General features: G+C 43.0%; 1 protein-coding gene and 1 long non-coding RNA gene across 3 annotated transcripts; both read left to right on the top strand.

Annotated features, from left to right (window-relative positions):
- The first annotated feature begins 252 nt into the window (after positions 1-252).
- On the top strand, positions 253-11,607 carry LOC130915120 (uncharacterized). 2 transcript variants are annotated; one of them, XM_057834905.1, is made up of 5 exons: positions 253-389; positions 946-1,026; positions 5,611-5,713; positions 10,412-10,604; positions 10,700-11,606. In XM_057834905.1, exons 1-5 carry the CDS (start codon positions 334-336, stop codon positions 10,951-10,953), a joined length of 687 nt encoding a protein of 228 aa, XP_057690888.1. In that variant the 5' UTR covers positions 253-333; the 3' UTR covers positions 10,954-11,606. The 2 variants fall into 2 exon arrangements, with proteins under 2 accessions (XP_057690888.1, XP_057690889.1); XM_057834906.1 differs by lacking the exon at positions 253-389 and adding an exon at positions 501-701 and having other exon boundaries at positions 10,700-11,607.
- A 1,834-nt stretch (positions 11,608-13,441) lies between these two features.
- Positions 13,442-15,298, top strand: LOC130914309 (uncharacterized). The gene is made up of 2 exons (XR_009062877.1): positions 13,442-14,440; positions 14,557-15,298. It is a non-coding gene; the product is annotated as an uncharacterized LOC130914309 (long non-coding RNA).
- Positions 15,299-18,048: the final 2,750 nt, after the last annotated feature.

The raw sequence follows: 18,048 nt of genomic DNA, 5'->3' as shown, positions 1-18,048 counted from the left end.
AAGGCCGTCGTCCTCGTCGCCGCAATGACGACATTCTCAGGTGTTCCCCACCGCCCCCCCACCTCCCCCCGATGGATTTTCGTCGGGCGCGCAGACCGACGTTTGGTTTTGCCCGCTTTCGTCCCGTCTCGTCGTCTTAGCGGCGTTCGACGAGTCTCCCCGAAAGACCGCGACCTATCAATCGTCGCCGTTCCGAACGCGGCCCGGCCCCGCCCACTTTGCACCGACTCAAAGCAAGTCCAGTGATGATTGTTGGCCAAGTGTACCGCTCAACGCTTTGTGGACCCGTCAAAATAAAAGTGTGTTGAACTTGAAACGGTTTGTGTTTGTCTAATGAGAAGAAGCATTGATACCAAGAAAAAGAGCCCTCGCTTTCTCTTTTTGCACAGGTAAGCTAAATGCACAGCCAATGACATTTGGTGTTGTGGTGACTGCATTTTTGAGACAACGGATAGAAGTCACCGAGTGGAGAAATTCCTGCTCATTCACAGTGTGTGTTGAAGCTAACAAGCTAGCTACATAAACTTGGATTTGTTACTTATTCAATTTAAGCAAAACCTTTAATGGCAAAACTTGTCAAAGTGAAGTAACGCTAGCTAGCGAAACGAAACTCATCCAAGTCCAATTAGGAACAGGTGTAGTGGTGGTGCGGAAAGGGCGCGTTGAGCAGCAAACGCGAGACTACTTCCACGGCGTAAAAGGTGAATATTTTAACCAGTTAAATTAAGTCAAGACTTAAGAGTAAAACTTGCTAAATTTAAGTGACGAAAAAGTCACGCTAGCTCGTCCAATCGCAATCGAACGCTGTGGTGCTAACGAGTGTTAGCCGTGGGGGCTAACAGGAAGAGGCGCCGCCAGCCGCGTTTAGCACGCGCTAAGACTTCTACGACGACAGGCAACGTTCGAGGCGCATTAAATCATGGTAAATGTGGCTTTTTCATCCAGTGCTTTGGCCAACAAGAGGATGAGACGAAAACCGGCGCTTGTTCGCCCGACAAAGACTTCAAATGTTTCCCTCCATCAACGGTGAGCATGACATGAATGTCCATCCATGTTTACCAAATGCAGGAATTGATTTCAAGTTGATTTTTCGTTTGTAGGGAATGAATGATGAGCATTGTCTCCGGGTGAAGGGCATGTAGTTAAAAATGTTGCTAAGAAATTTAGCATATGCTGGTTCCAGTACAAGCAATGGTAGCAAGGTTCTGCTAGATTTGTTGTTTTGTCACTGGTCTTGTTGGCATGGACCAGTGTATGCTGGATTTATTATTATTTTGATTTTTTTAACCCTCTGATATACATGAAATATGAAATACTTGGTCAAGATTTGTTTTCTTAGGACATAAAAATCATGTTAAATGTCTTATTTTCCAAAAAGTGGACTCCATGGAACTGCACACTCAGCATAAAACAATGTAAATTTACTATAAAAAATGAATGGATTTTTGTTCTATTGTGAATATAGAAACCCTTTAACCCTATTATGCTTTGATAAATAATTTCAACAATTTTGGGGAAATTTCAACACTATAGGCCAGACATGTCCAAAGTCCGGCCCGGGGGCCAAATGCGGCCCTTTGTCAAATTTCATCCGGCCCCCAGCCTCTGTCATAAAATCAATAACGTCTGGCCCGCACACAGGCTTAATAAATTGGTCAGCAGTACTGCTACCAGCGTATGAGTAGCTTACACACTAAATGCTGCTTCTCATTTACCCACTAAAAGGCAGCAGCACTCTAAGCAACATTACCCCGGGTGACCCTTTATTCCCAATTTTCAACCAAAAAAAAAAAAAAAAAAAAAAGTAAGTTGACTGCGACGGCCGCCGCTTCAATGATAGGTGGAAATTGGAATATTTCTTCACTAAAATACGCAACGACTGTGTCTGCCTCATTTGCAAAGAGACAGTCGCTGTTTTTAAAGAGTTCAATGTGAGGCGATATTACCAAACAAGACACGCTGACATGTACGACAAGATTACAGAGAAGATGCGCAGCGAGCAATTCAAGCAACTTGAAGCCAGTTTAATTTTACAGCTGCAGTATTTCACAAGAGCCCGAGAGCCGAAAGAGAACGCCACAAAAGCTAGTTGCGAGATTGTTGAAATTATTAATTAAAAAGATAAATAAATAAAGCAAAAGTGACACACGGAATGGCTTAGTAAAATTTGCTTCAATAATTTGTTCTACATCCCGCATTTTTACCACACCAAATCTGGCCCCCTTTGCAAAAAGTTTGGACACCCCTGCTATAGGCACAATGCTTTGGCCTGAATAAGAAAACCAATGAAACCTTTAGTTGTGACTCCTACTCCTAAGCGCCAAGGTCTCTGTTGTTTGGCAGCCACTCAACACTGGTTACTACAATCATTATCACTGAAGTTGGATGGAATTTCTTGTAAACCACCTTATTCTTTGCTGCTTTTGAAAGCTACAAAATAAGATATAGGCTATAGAAAAGCAAACTACGGCTAATCTGCACAAAAATTAAATGCTTATATATACACAACAATTACATACTAGTAACTAAAACAGTCATAAAAACAGTGAAACAATTGTGAATTGTGTTAAAAAATATACTGGGGCATGCATGATGTCCACTTCATTGGACACATGTTTAAGCATACATTTCAATACATTGTACACAAATATAAAAAAAAAAAAAAAAAAAAAAAAAGTTTCCCTATATGTTAGTTTTTTTATTATACCACTGTATAGACAGTATCTGAACCTTTTGGAATTTTGCATATATTTGTCATATCTTTGTCAAAATCACACAGATGTAAAAACTGTCTGCTTTAACTAAAACAACCCAAACATTTATAGGTTTTCATATTTTACCAATTTTTACCAAACAATCAATCACTGATGAGTGGTTTAAAGCTGCCATGCCCACTATAAAATGCACACCTGGTAATTGATGAGAAGCATTGTCTGATGTGCATCATGGCTCGGTCACAGTAGACCGCGATCAAGGATTGTTGATTTGTATAAAGCTGGGGAAGGATACAAAACCATCTCTAAAAGTCTGGATGTTCATCAATCGACAGTCAGAGAAGTTGTCCACAAATGGAGATAGTTTGGCACTGTTGCTTCTCTCCCATGGAGTGGCTGTCAGCCAAAGACGACGCCAAGAGTTCAGCGCAGAATACACAGAGAGATAAAAAAGAACCCTAGAGTGTCTGCTAGAGACTTGGAGAAATCACTGGCACAGTCCAATATCTCTGTGCACACATCAACTATATGGCCAAGAATGGTGTTCATGGGACGACTCCACAGAGGAAGCCACTGCTGTCTTAAAAAAAAAAAAAAAACACATTGTTGCTCGTTTAATGTTTGCATTAAGGCACTTGGACAGATGTTTTGGCAAAATATTTTGTGGACTAATGAAACCAAAGTTGAATTGTTTGGGAGTAACACACAACGTCATGTGTGGAGGAAAAATGGAACAGCCCGCCAACATCAACGCCTCATCCCCACCGTGAAGCAGGGTGGAGGTCGCATCATGATTTGGGGCTGTTTTGCTGCCTCAGGGCCTGGACAACTTGTAATCATTAATGGAAGAATGAATTCAAAGGTTTATCAGGATAATTTGCTGGAAAACCTGAGGCCATATGTGAGACATTTTAAGCTAAAAAGAGGATGGATGCTGCAACAAGACAATAATCCAAAACACAGAAGTAAATCAACTTCAGGATGGTTTCAGAAGAACAAAATGCATGTTCTGGAGTGGCCAAGTCAAAGTCCAGACTTGAACCCCATTGAGATGCTGCTAAAGACAGCGATTCATGCCAAACATCCCGGGAATCTGAACTAGAGCCGTTTTGTAGATAAGACTGGGCCAAGATTAGTCCTGATCGATGTGCCAGACTGATCTGCAGCTACAGGAAGTTTGGTTGAAGTAATTGCTGCCAAAGGGAGGGCCACAAAATGTTAAATGTGATGGTTCACTTACTTATTTTTCTCGCCTTCTGTCATTGTTTGCATACTATCCTCATTAAGCAGACACCGTATTAACATCTGTGTGATTTTGACAAAGATCAAATCACATTTGATAGTGATTTTATGCAGAAATGTGAAAAATTCCAAAAGGTTCAGATACTTTTTCATACCAGTGTGTAGTTTTTTTAACCTTTAAATACCTGCAACATGAAGCAATTATCAGAGAATCCCAAAATTTGAAAAATAAGGTCATAACGAAACCTTTTTTTTTCAAATTTGTAAAAAAAAAGTCAAAATGAATATGTGTAATATGCGCTCTGATATCTATAACCCTTGCTAAATCCTGTTTGTTTTTCTCATGGAACCTGCAGATGCATGTGTTGACTTGCATCCATCATTTTTTTCCCCAAAAAGAATTGTCAAAATTCTGAATTAGTCTCAAAATCATGAAATTTAGGGGTATCAAATGTGATACGTTTGGCAATAAAGGGTTAAACACTGTAGCTCTTTGGGCATAGAAGTACAGTGGTACCTCTACATACGAAGTTCATTCGTTCCAGGACCTTGTTTGTAAGTTGAAATGGTTGTATGTTGAGCAGGATTTTCCCATAATGAATACATTCTAGTTCCTTTAATTTGCTCCACAGCTCGGAAACCTACACTAAATCCTTAAGAAATACTGCTGGTACTATTGCAAATAGCAATTACGCAGAGCAAAACATACACATTATGGATAAAAATCTGAATAATAATAGTAATAATAATAACAACACCTGTAATAATGTAATGAGTCGGGTTCTAATGTGGCGGATGTGTTTTGCGTGGTGTACCTGAACGTGACATGAAAGAGAGGGAGAGAGGGCGTTTTAATTTCACTTTTCATGTTCGGCTCCGAGGGACAGTAGGCATGTTGTGTTGCACAAGTTCTGAGATAAATGATTAAGAACCTGGCGAAGCTGGTGATATTGTTTTTTTTTTTTTGCGATGTTGCAATAAGAATAATTGTCACCTTAACTCATAAAGACTGGCAAACGAAGGTCTGAGGAGGACCGTCGAGATCGTAGATATTCTACGGCCGTGTTGTCGAGCCAGTTCACGGAGGCACACGCCACGCTAATATTTTTCTATCATTTCCATCTTCATTTGAATGGTAAACCTCACTTTTTTTCCTTTTTTCACCACCTGCACTAACATCCTTGGAAGCCATGTTTATTTCCTTCTCGTAAAAATCAGGCGTGCGTCTGTCTTCCGGGAAAGCAAAAGAAACTGCGGCGCTCTCATTCATCGGCGTTTTTCGAGCAGGTCATCGGATGTAGAAACAAATGACGAGTCAAATTTTACGTCGGATTTTGAAAGGATCGTGTGTCGAAGCGATCGTATGTCGAGGTACCACTGTATTGATGGGATATGCCAGTACCTTGGATTTGAAGGATATTTACTTGCAGTTACACCATCTGACCACTGAATTGACATCAATAGAGAATGGCAGCAGAGCGCACTCTTGAACTTGCTATGCAGTTCAAACATAGAAACCAATGCATTATTACGTCTCAGTACCTGTCCACTGTAATGACCGCTTTGCTCCAGAGGGTTAAGCAAGGAATTGTTGCTGCTTTGTGGATTTTCTGTGTCGAAGAACATTTTTCAATTGTGAAATTCTTTCGATTAGCTTCTCTCAGGTGATGATCGAGCAAATGACGCGGCCCAGCATGATGGCCTTTCCCCAGCCGCAGCTCCTATTTGTGGCGTCCCCCATTCCGTTCGTCCCCCAGGTGAGCCTTTAGCCAATAGTAATCATTTACCATTGACAGCAATAGACGTCCAATCTAGTTGACTCGGGAGGGCCGGCGGCCAATTTTGCTATAGTCATTGACAATAGCACTAAACGCATATAGCTGAATACGTCCATGATTTGATTTAATGACGACTCACGTGTTTGATTTCCATGGCTTTATTGAAAAACAAGGGCAAGGTTTGAAACAAAGTGGCAAAAATGCGCAAAGGTGAATTCAGGAGGGTTCAACTTTCCGTTTGATGGTCAAAGCAGAAAACTGAAAAAGAATCCATCCTCCGATTCGCATTTTACAATTTGGGCTGATCAAAATAGTTTTTGATTATTTTGATCATTGCTCGACATGAAAATCGACACACTAGGGTGGCTGTGATTTCAGCTAAATGTTTGTAGAAATTTACGGTTTGAAAATTGTCCGATGGAGATTTTGAAGAATGAGCTGTGGTCTTGTTAAATCATAGTTGATCGGAAAAGTCCAACTGTCATCCACTTGATTGGCAGAAAAATGATGTTAAAATTGGATCATGTCAAAGTGTGATAAGGATCGGGGGGACGGGGGGAAATCGGGGATTTTAACGTATTTATTTTGAACTGCCGCCTGGTATGCGGAGAGATTTGTCTCAAAAATATCTCACAAATACATCCACGATTCACACGTTTTGTCGATCAATAGACATATCCAAGATTTTCACATTTATTTTCGAAATCCACAAATACATCCGTTATTTTCGCATGTGTTTTTGTAATCCACAAATATATCCTTGAAATTCACGTGTTGTTTAATGTTGTACTTATTAAGAAATATTGTTTGCATAAATTTGAATTGCGTGCATTTATTTTTGAGACAAACATAACAAACGGTCAAATTTTAACACACATGCGATTAACACGTTTTTCAAATTCACAAATACATCCGCGATTCTCACAAATACATTGGTGATTTTCAGGTGTTTTTCTCATCCACAAATACTTCCGCAAATTTCACATGTTTTTTAATGTTGTGCGTGCCATCGTCATGACTTGACATTTTTTAAGTATTCGATTTTGCTTGTGAATTGTTGGAGCTCTGTTTTTTTTAACAGCGAACACACGCATTTATTTTTGAGACATGTCATTCGATGTTTAACCAAGATTTTCTCACACACAGCAAGTCGAGAATTTTCACGTCTCAAAAACCTCCACCTTCTCCATAGGTGGCAGTATTGAGCGGATAGACTATAAAATTCCCATATAAAGATTCCCAAATTTCATGAACTATCAAGACGGTCCGTGTACCTTTTGGCCATTTGTTTTTCCTTCTAATTTTGGAAAACGGAAAACAAGCCTTTATCCGTTTTCACAATGTCTGTTTTTTGAACTGAAGTCGAAAAAATAAGCCCAATGTTTGTTTTGCTCCGAGTTCGCTTTTACAATGAGCCTTGACCCGGAAGACGGTTTTTCTTCAACAAGACATCGTCTTCCGGGTCATGGCTTATTGTAATATGTTCGTGGAACATACAAATATTGGACGTATTTTGGAAAAATGGACGAAGGCTCGTTTTCCGTCATTCAATTAGCAGTTTTTAATTGGAAAATTGGAGATGATTCATTTCTCATTTTTTTGTTAACACACATAAATAAATACGTAATTGGGCCTGTTTTGTGTTTTCCAAAATTAGAAAGAAAACCAATGGCCAAAAGGTACACGGACCAAAGACACCTGTTTATCTGTTGCCTGGTGTAATGTCACCCGCTAGGTGTCAGTAGGTGATCTTTCTGTTGATGGGCATTTTTGACCATGAATTTGGGAATGATCCTTTTATAGTCTATGCGCTCATTACTGCCACCTATCGGGTGGAGGTTTTTTGAGACGCGGGAAAATTCTCGGCTTGTTGTGTGTGAGAAAATCTTGATCAAATATCGAGTGACGTTTGTCTCAAAAATAAATGGGCGTGTTCTCTGTTAAAAAACACAGCTCCAACAATTCACAAGCAAAATCGAAAAATGTCAAGTCATGCTAGTTGCACGCACATCAATAAAAAAACGTGAAATTTGCGGCAGTATTTGTGAATTTGAAAAACAAATTTGTGAATCGCAAATGTACTTGTGTGTGAAAATTTGAACGTTTCTTGTTTTGTTTGTCTCAAAAATAAATGCTGATTCACAAATACAATTTGAATTTTAGCAAACAATAATTCATCATAGAAGTGCACGCACAACTTAAAAAAAAAATACATGTGAATTTTGAGGATATATTTGTGGATTACAAAAACGTGAAATTCTTGGATATATTTGTGGATCTACAAAACGTGTGAATCGCGGATGTATTTTTGAGACAAATCTCTCCCTAGAACTGAGGGGCTCTCTGGTCAAATGAATTTGCAGAGGCAATGAAAAATGATCACTTGATGCCAACCCTTCCCAGTTGAAACTTAACCCTGAAATGCCTCAAAATGGATAGGAAGTGACCTATAAATGCCCCGGAATTAAGAGGAAGTGACCCAGAATTGATTGGAAGTGATCTACGAATGCCCCAAAATGAAAAGGAAGTGAGCCATCAATGCCCCAAAATTTGAGAGGAAGTGAACCATAATCAATAGGAAATGACCTATGAATGCCCAAAAATGAACAAAAAGTGACCCACAAATGCCTCACAATCAAGAGGACGTGACTCAAAGTGAGCCGGGAGTGCCACAAAATGACCCAAAATAAACTCATTGGCTGCAATTGACGCCGATAAATGTCAATTCAGTGCAATCCAATTCAATAAACTTTATTTATCCCTTGGAGAGTTTCCTCGGGCAAATTAGTTTCCAGTGCCCGTAACACCTGAAAGAGTACCTTTTCTCATAGGCACTGTCCAACCATTTGCATTATTTTAACTATTGAAATTTGTCCCCCCGGCCAAGGCGCACGGGAAGAGCGACGGCCGAACAAAGTGCCGCTCTGCCGATGCTGCCCCCGCGCGCGCCGACCGGGAAGGCAGAACTTCACGCGTTCTCTTCTTATTTTTAACCCTTTGTACTGACTCCATGTTTCAAACGTTTGAAGAACACTCACCGAAAACAGGTTGACAATTTATTCGTCGACAATGGTAAAAAACAAGGCAAAAACAGACGACGGAGGGACAATTCTGGATCCAAAACAAGGCTACATGTTTCCGAGCAGCAAAATCTATCTTATCTCAGTGTCCAGTCTTTTTAAAGTCCGTGACCGAAGCGGGCCGTGCTGAAGGTGTGTCCGAAGGTGTGTCTGGGCGTTCCTTTTGGGTCTTCCCCTCCGTGGCTGGTTTTGGGCGGCTTAGGTTCGTGCGCGAATGGGACGCCCGCTATCAACTTTGTTTGTCTGGGCTGGCTTGTACTTGTTTTAGGACAAAGCACTTTGTCCTTGGAGTTTGCTGGGAGAGCTGATTGCAAGAGTTGGTGCGTCAATCTTGTTCGTGACGCACGCGTTGGGCTTCTGTGAAGACGGCATTGTGTATCTCTTCTATTTCTTCTCATTAAACTATGGTGTGCTATTTATTTTATATTAGTAGGGCAGTCCTACCGTAAATATGAAAATGATACTATTTCCTGATAAATTATATTACGTGTGTTAGAGTAATGCAAACCGTTAGACGGTGCCTACGAGAAACTGTACCATTTTTCTCATCTCCCCCTCATTAGCCCGGATAAGGAGATTCACTTCACTGTGTCAAAGGGCATGTAGTGGAGTCTGCTTAAACAATAGTTAGATGAATGTGTCAGACTAATGCAAACAATTATATTGTGTGTGCGATGACTGTACCTTTTTCCTTCATAACACACTTCATATAATCAATCTGGGAATAGTATCGTTTCTCGTATTTACTGTTTGACTGTTTGTATTACTCTAACACACTCAATATAAAATCAATAACACTTATTGTTTAAGGAAAACAAGAATTTATAGGGCATAAGAGATACATGACACCTTCATATCGTGGAAGCCCAACGTGTGTGTCATGCAACTGACTAAGCAAGATGACGATAACACTGACGAGCCCACGTCTGCACCACCAACTCTCGCAATCGGTTCTCCCGGACAGTCCAGAACAAATGGCGGGACGCCCTGTCCCGACACAAGGAAGACCGTTGAACGCCTGATCTCCAACGGATAACACAACTGGTAAGACTCCAAGAGCCCCTTTGACGCTGAGGTGGCAAAATCCACAACCCTTGTTTCCCTGACAACAGTAACTCCCGAATCCTCCTGTCCAATCCACAAACAGTCAATAATCCTAAACAACACCCAAACACACCCTTCTTCTGCCCACAGCCCGCCATGTGAAAGCCTTAAAAGAGACAATGTTTAACGTTGCCATTTTTCTCGGGAACCTTTTGTTGACTTGTGATATGATGACCTCGGATCTTCGCCTGGGTCCTTCTGTGCTGTAGAATTGCTGTCGACTCAGAATAAATTGTCAACTTGTGCTTGGAAGCCTTCTTCCAGCTTTCAAAATGGAGTCAGTACAAGGGGTTAAGACCGTGCGGAGTTTGGCCTTTTGGCCAGGCCTCGCCGGCTCGGGTCGCTGGAGCTGCGCCAGCGCCGGTCCGGCGGTTCTGGCTAAGGGGTCAGATTCCTTCACACCACAGCAGCAAAGATAAAAAGGTGCAACATATCTCATATCAAAACGGGAAAGAAGACGTGTGGTGGTGGTGGTTTTTTTTTTTTTTTTTAGATGGGGGTGCCGTGCCCGGCGCCGTCCCCTGCGGTTCGGACCTTCGGGCGAGCCAACGTGTGGTCCCGTTTGGGGCGGGAGCGGTCAGGCTACTGGAATTTTAGGACCAAGTATGGCTGGAGAGCCCGCTGCCGCACCATCCGTTTACGCCGCGCTGCCCTTTTCCGTCGCACCGCCCGCCTCAGGAGAGCAGGTGCGGCGCTTCCTCTCCTCTTTTTCAAGGTCTGCAGCTAAATCTGCATCGATTTAAAAAAAAATAATAATAAATTTTTTTTTATCCCCGTGCAGGAGGAAGCGCCGCGCGCCGTCCCGACACTTCGGGAGAGCTCCCGGATGCCCGGCCGGAAGCGGGGAGGCGCCCGTGGTTGCGGAGGCAGGACGTGCCCACCAAACGCCAGCTGGACATGCAGCTGGACCGCTACATGTCCAGATCTAAGAGCCGCCTGGACGCCCAGCTGGACGACTACATGGCCAGGTCCAAGAAGCGACTGGACGCCGACCTGGACGAGTACATGTCGCGAGCCGGGTGCTCGTCGCCGTGACGGGACCGAGCAGCTAAAAGTTTTTTTTCCCCCGTTCCCATTGCATTTCACGTTTGCGCAGCATTTGGCGCCCTCTACTTTGTTCACGTGCAGTTAGCCGTGGCCTTAAGATCAGCATCGTTAGCTCGCCCGTTTTTGTCGGCGGAGAAAAAAGTATATGGAGCTAAATCCCGGCCAAAATGATTATCACCTGAAAACAAAAGTTGAATGTTTGTTCTTGAATATATTAAGACAACTTTTTTTTTCTCAAAATATTTTATTTATTGAGATGACAATCATTTTGCCCGTGATTTAGCTCCATCCGCAAAAGTTAAAGGTGTGATGCGGCGTTCCGGGATGTTTCTCTTCAGATCCTCACACCAGATGAACGGTCACCAACGCCAGCGCGAGCCCGATACTCTGCCCCGCCTCGGAAACCTGATTGGGTCAAAGGTCAAACGGCGGTCTGAGTTTCGAGCTTTCCGGGTCCTTTCTGACCTCGGCTCACCTTGTCCATTTGGATCGCCGGCGTAAACGCGCCCTCGTCTGCGAATGCAAAAAACAGGCGATGACTGTTGTGTCTTTTGTTGCTAAAACAATTTGAACAAGTAATAAAAAGGGATTGTGTTAGTTTTATGTGTCCTTACAGTATTCTGAATAGTCAAAAGTGGAATTGTAGTCGTAGTTAGGCCAGGGTGTCGGCGTCTGGTCTTCGACGCTTCCTGCTGCCGTAAAAACCACGTGATTTAAAAAAAAAAGAAAAGAAAAGACCGCCGGAGGTCGTAGGTCACCTACCTGAGTGGAGCCACATGAGGAGGACGCACAACCAGACTTTCGGCGCAGCCATTTCTCGACCGGAGAAGTTTGAGTAGACAATGGCGCGTCGTAAAAAGGCATGCCAGTTACAGACAAGTCCCGACGCATCCCGGCACGTATGCTTTCGGATGACGGCAGCGCAAGTTTAACTCGTTGGCAGCCTCTGACGATGCCAGATTTCCGATCTGTGCGGGTCGGTCCTCGAAAGATCAGCGTTCGCAGCCCCCCGCCCCCCGGTTTCAATGAATTGTTGGCACGCAACCAGTTGATTTCCCTGTTTATTTTGGGGTACCCTGTCTTCCCTCAAGTTGATTGAATTCATTACAAAATACTCAACACTTGGAAAGCTATTCATCCGACCTCATTTGCACCAAGACTCCTCCCTGACTTCTCTGCTTTTTGATATCCGTCTTATTACTTTGGGTTCCAGAGCGTTTAGTCATTCTGCCCCTTGACTCCGGAACTCCCTGATCTTTGTCCTTCTCACTTAAATTCCACATTTGTTGACGTGATCATATCCATTTTGATCTTCTGTTGTTTTGTCTTATGATTCCTTTCCCGCTTCCTCTTTTAATTATTTTTTTAAATCTCTGCAATTGTAAAGTGTCCTGGAGTGTCTGGAAAGGTGCTTTCAAATCAAACCAGGAGGAGAACTTAAAGCACAAGTTCAGAATTTTTGACATTAGGCTTAATCTTTGAGATAGCGGGGGTGTAATTAGTTGGTGGAGTTGATTTCATCAAATTCTGTGCAGTTTGTAAGTTATTTTTTTAGCTGAAGGACTCCATAGTGGCTAAGCTAGCGCGAGTCAATAATGCCTGCTTAGCATGTTAATAAAAAACTATACTGATCTACGAACAGATCCAACATAGTCAAATAATTTCAAAATGCTGATCATTGTTCCAAAACAATGTCACAAAGAACAATGATTCAGACCAAGTCAACAAAAAATTGGGTGTTGTAGAGGATGATGTGAGTCTCATGGCTCGTGAATAGAGTTTGTGTCTCGTGTTCGACCGCTCGTGTCTCCTCTAAAGGCCGAAACACACAGAGTCTGCTCCGCTCTGAACGACGCAACAAATACGTTTGTACTGTAGTCATTACGAGGCGGTCCACATGATCCGCTCAGCTCCAATCCGGATGCGCCTGAGTCCGCCTCTCCGATCCGTCAAAACTAAAATACGTACGAGGTCTATTTTCTGGTCCGTCAACCTGCGGCCGGATCTAGACTTGCTGTTTAGCACGCACCGAATAGGAAATGGAACGGCAGCAATAGCCGGTCTTTCAAAGTAAATATTGTTAATAAAGGTATTATGCAGCTAATTTTAACCATATTTTATTGAAATTTACACAAAACCAAATGTATACAGGTCATTTGCATGGGATGTACACTGCTCGTGTATCTCCAAACAATATATTTTAACTATTGACTAAAGAAAAGCACATTCTTCCTAATACTATTGTAGCGTCACTAGGAAGTGCGGTCATCAGCGCGACTCTCTTATTGGTGTTTTTGATGCGGCAACGTGAAGAGAGTAAAAAGTGAGCTAGACTTCTGTGCTGATTTACTGAAACTAATTTCCGCTGGCAATTCTTGCAAGTGCTACACTATGTGCACGCGCTAGAGGTAAAATCCTGAGCCCGAACCTGACCCGACCCGAATTTCAGGCAGGGTCGGGCCTTAAAACCCCTTAACGCCGAATGTCGCGATTCGGCATCATACCGTTCCCGCTTTGAAAGCGGCCAAAATATCGTCTGCCTTTGTTCACTGCCGGTACATTAATGTCAAACACATGCCTAGGAACCTTTTTCAAGCATTAGTTTCAGTCGTGTCCGACCAGAGACAACACCGCTTCCTTTTCCGGACCGTGATATTCAAGATGAAAGCCACGTCGAAGTCCTGCGCACCAACTTGACTAATTCATTCAATTCAAGGTAAGTCAGCTAAAATAAAAAAATATGTACCGTCTTATTGTGTACTTGTGTTGCTAACACGATGAGATAGAGTTTCTATGATGAGTATTTTTGAAGCTCTATGACGATTTTGGTTTGTAGCGCTATCGCTACAGCCGGCATCATCGGAAAAGCACCTCCCCCCTCCCCCGCCACCCCGCAAACGTAAATGCGTTGTTTGTCGAAGGTTTGCAACACTCGCACGCGTTTTATCTATAAACTATCACTCTCGTTATCATCTGTAAACATTACAAAAGTAATGTGTTGCATAAAAAAGGGCATTTGTGGTTACTATTTTTCTGTAGAACAAATAAATGAACGCATCCTTTATATGCAACGGTGCACACGGGTGCCTCCATGTCGTTCCACTTTTAGACACGTTTTATTCAGACATTGCCACACTTGTTGTCATCTGTAGACATAATAAACATAACGTGTTGCATAAACAATGTCATTGCTATTGATTTATTTTTCTTATTTCTATATAATGAAAAATGAACACAGCATGAGCTGATAACTACCAAACAGAAGCAAATGTATGTATGTTGATGGTTTTCAACACATTTTGTTTTGAAATTATAACAGTAATTTCTTTACCTTATTTTTCTGCAGAAATACAAATGAATGCAGCAGCTTTTTACGCAAAGCTAGCACACCGGGCCAAACCACCTCCTGTTGCGAGTGCTCTCAGTGAGAGTGAGGGCAGCGATGAGGAGTACAATCCTAATAAAGCAAGTGAAGGTGATTTTGTGTCAAGTTTGAGCTTGTTTGACATCTATGGATGTAACTACGTGAACACACTGAAAAGATAAAAATGTTTGGTGTTTCCTAAAGTGATTTATTATTTTCTGCACCAGGTGATGAAAGCAGCAGCAATGACTCTACAGTGGACATTAGCAGCAGTGAGGAAGATGATGATGATCCGCCTCATCCACCTCCAACCACCAGTGCTGCACCTGCAAGACCTTCAAGAGCTACATCAAGGGCAGATCGAGCCTAAAGCAATATATAAAAAAAAAAGCCATACAAATTGGGATACAAGATTTTTGTACTGTGCGACATAAGAGGTCTGGTGCACTCATTTGACATATTCACAGGGAAAATAGATCCGGTACCAGGCCAACCAGACATAGGAGCCAGTGGTAACATTGTGCTCAAGCTTGCACAAGTCATTCATCCTGCTGTTCTTTGATAACTGGTTCTCATCTGTAGATCTGTTTGTTGCTCTTGCAAAAAAGGGCATACCTGCACTTGGGACCGTGCAGCACAATCGCCTGCGTGGGTGCTGTTTCAGTGCAGACTCATAGATGAAGAAGAAGCGAAGAGGGACATTTGAAGAGCAAGAGGCTCTTGTGGACAATGTCTGCATAAGAGCAGTCAAATGGTTTGACAATAGAGGGGTGATTGTTGCCAGCACATTTGCCAGTGCCCTGTCTGTTATGATAAAAATCATCTTTTATTTATTTATCTACATCATATGTCTTCTAGTCTGATTAAAAATGTGATGTACATCTGTGTTTAAACAAAAACAATAATTGTTTTTCAGAATTTCACAAGCAGTGAAAAAAGATGTTGCGATAAAAGTGTGTTCAGACCTGAGATGGGTATGTGCCTTTTTTGCCATTTGTTTTCCTTTATTGCCTGTTGTCGCTAATCGGCATCATACCTAAATGTATGACTATTTTATGGGCTATATTCAAATTAACACTTTCAATTTAATTTAGCATCTATTTGAAAGTAAAAACACACCACAATTATTTTTTTTATTATTGGAAAAAAATTTAGGCATTAAGGGGTTAAAGGTCAAATATTACGTTTGGGTCAGGCCGGGCTAACTTTTTTGCAATAAATATATATGTAAACTAAAACAATGTATGGGTGTTAAACTAAGAAATACTTGTTGAAAAAAATCATTTGGACGAAACATAGGCGCTGGATGGGAATTGCAAACAGAAGCCACACAGAGCCTCTTGTCAAAGAGGTGCGTCCATGTGAGCACAAAATACCACACAGAAATATATTTAACAAACTTTTCCAGCAGTATTTCGTTGCGTAAATGCATTTACAATGATTATAAAAATATGTCACCGATTTTAACACTTAAAAAACTTGCATTTTTTTCCTGCCAACTCGAGGGAATTAAATGTCAAATGGGCTGCTGGAGGAAATAAAACATGAACTATCCAGCTGATAGAAAAGACACACAAATAAATTTTGAGAATTCTTTGCAAAAGACAGGCTTGTTTTTCCAAGCAGTGCTTTCTCCAGGTCTGACTGACGCATCGCATCCCCACATTTCCTCCCCTGAGTTCTCACAAATAAAACAACATTTTGGTGGGGGTTCGCGCTCCGGTCTATCCTAATAAAGCATAACATTTCGTGTTTTTTCAGGCTCAGGCCTGCAAATCAAGTTAATTGATCGGGCAGTGTCGGGCTTTAATACCCGCGGGTCGGGTCGGGCTGGATTTTTTAGCGCGCGTGCATACGTAGATTATATATTATTTTGTGCTTTTGTGTGTGTTGAACTGAATTTAACTGTAGCTAAACTAGTCTGTACTATTGGCCTTTGTGCGTCTTTGGCGTGTTTTTCCCCCTGAAAATACTATCACAACAATAAACTTTGTGTTGATCTGATCACGTAGTCTCCTCCGTTTTGCGCATGCGCATCTTGAGTCCGAGTGTGTACGAACCGCATGACACGGACCGTATGCTGTGGGCATTTGGCATCGCACACGATCTGCATGGTATTGTTGCGTCATTCGGAACGGAGCTGAGCGGAGCGCCACGGACTCTGTGTGTTTCGGGCTCTAGTCTCTGCCGGAAACGCGCGCAACAAAGAGTTTTCCCCTGGAACACCAAATATCCCACATTAGTTCCACGGGTGAATCATGAACAAATAATGAAGTGGCCAGAGACGCAGGCACAGGATTGACGTCGTCCGGAAACCCAAGTGCAGACGCCGCGTCGACGAGTAGGCCAGGAACGGAATGGACACCGTCGAGAAGGCCGGGAATGGCCAGGGCGTCGTCGAGTAGGCCGGTGGCGTAGAGCGGCGCCGGAGCCGAGGAGAGCGAGATTGCCGCTGGAGGCGAGACGGCAACGTCGGGAAGTGCCAGAGCGTACTGTGGCCGCGCGGGCAATGGGACGAGAGGGCGACCGCGGGGATCCGGGGCAAGAGGGCCACCATCGTCGACGGAAACCTCGGGCAGAAAAGCTCTCGTAGCGGGCATCTTGTGCGTCTTTGAAGCCAATAAAGCATACAATCATTCAAAATGCATGAGAAGGTCCGCTTTAAGCGCCTCATACTTGTCCTCTTTTGGCTCTTTGACTGCCGTCGAGTACCCGACGCGCATGGTATCGTCTGAAATACCACGGAAGACGAGCTGCGCCTCCGCGTACGCGAACCACGCGGCCGCAGAAGACTAGATTAACATCGCAAGCTCGAGAAAGCTAGTGTTCGCCATTACTTTAAGTTTTCGTAAAAGGCCTCTGAGACTTCAACGAGGCTAGTCGGGGTCACCAGTGTAGCGGATGATGTGAGTCTCATGGCTCGTGTTCGGCCGCTCTGTCTTCTCTAACTCTCTAGTGTCTATGCCAGAAATGTGTGCGACAGAGTTCCCTTCCCGGAACACAACCTATCCCACATTAGTTCCATGGGTGAATTATAAACAAATAATGAAGGGTCACCAGTGTTTTTGATTGATTGAATCAAACTCAATTCACCTTAGTTTTAACCCCTTTTACTGACTCCATTTTAAAAGCTGGAAAAAGGCTCGGAAACACAAGTTGACAATTTATTCAAAGTCGACAGCGAGGCAAAAACGGCAAACAGACCCAGACGAAGAGGAAGGCCTGATCCAGGGTCAACAATCAACAGGTCAAAGATTCCCGAGAAAAACGTTGTCTTTTAATGGCTCTTGGGATGCAAGCCGCGGTCGGGAAGAAGGGTCTGTTTGGGCATTTTTTAGGGTAATAGTCTGTTGTGGATTGGCCAGGAGAGTTTGGGCGTTACTATTGTCAGGGCAATGAGAGTTGAGGATTTTTCCAGCCTCAGCGCCACGTGAGTGCTGAGTGTCCAACGGGTTCCTCCGTGATCAGATGTTCCTTGTGGGAGAAGAGGGTGTCCTTTCACTGTTCTGGGCTGTCTATTGTTGGAGAGCTGATGGTGCGATTTGGTGGTCCATATGTCTTGGCCATCCCCTGCTTGTCTCATCAGCGTCAATCTCGCTCAGTCAGCAGCATGTTGCGCGCGTTGGGCTTCCGTTGTCGGCAGGCGTCGCGCAGCTGTTATCGCCCTTATCTACCCGTTGTCTTGGCGCTGCGAAATCCAATCACTCCAACTGCACTCA

The sequence above is a fragment of the Corythoichthys intestinalis genome, chromosome 4 (genome assembly GCF_030265065.1).
Source record: "Corythoichthys intestinalis isolate RoL2023-P3 chromosome 4, ASM3026506v1, whole genome shotgun sequence".
Lineage (NCBI taxonomy): Eukaryota > Metazoa > Chordata > Actinopteri > Syngnathiformes > Syngnathidae > Corythoichthys > Corythoichthys intestinalis.
Note: the sequence above shows the minus strand (reverse complement) of the source record. Positions and strands in the feature narration are given on the sequence as shown.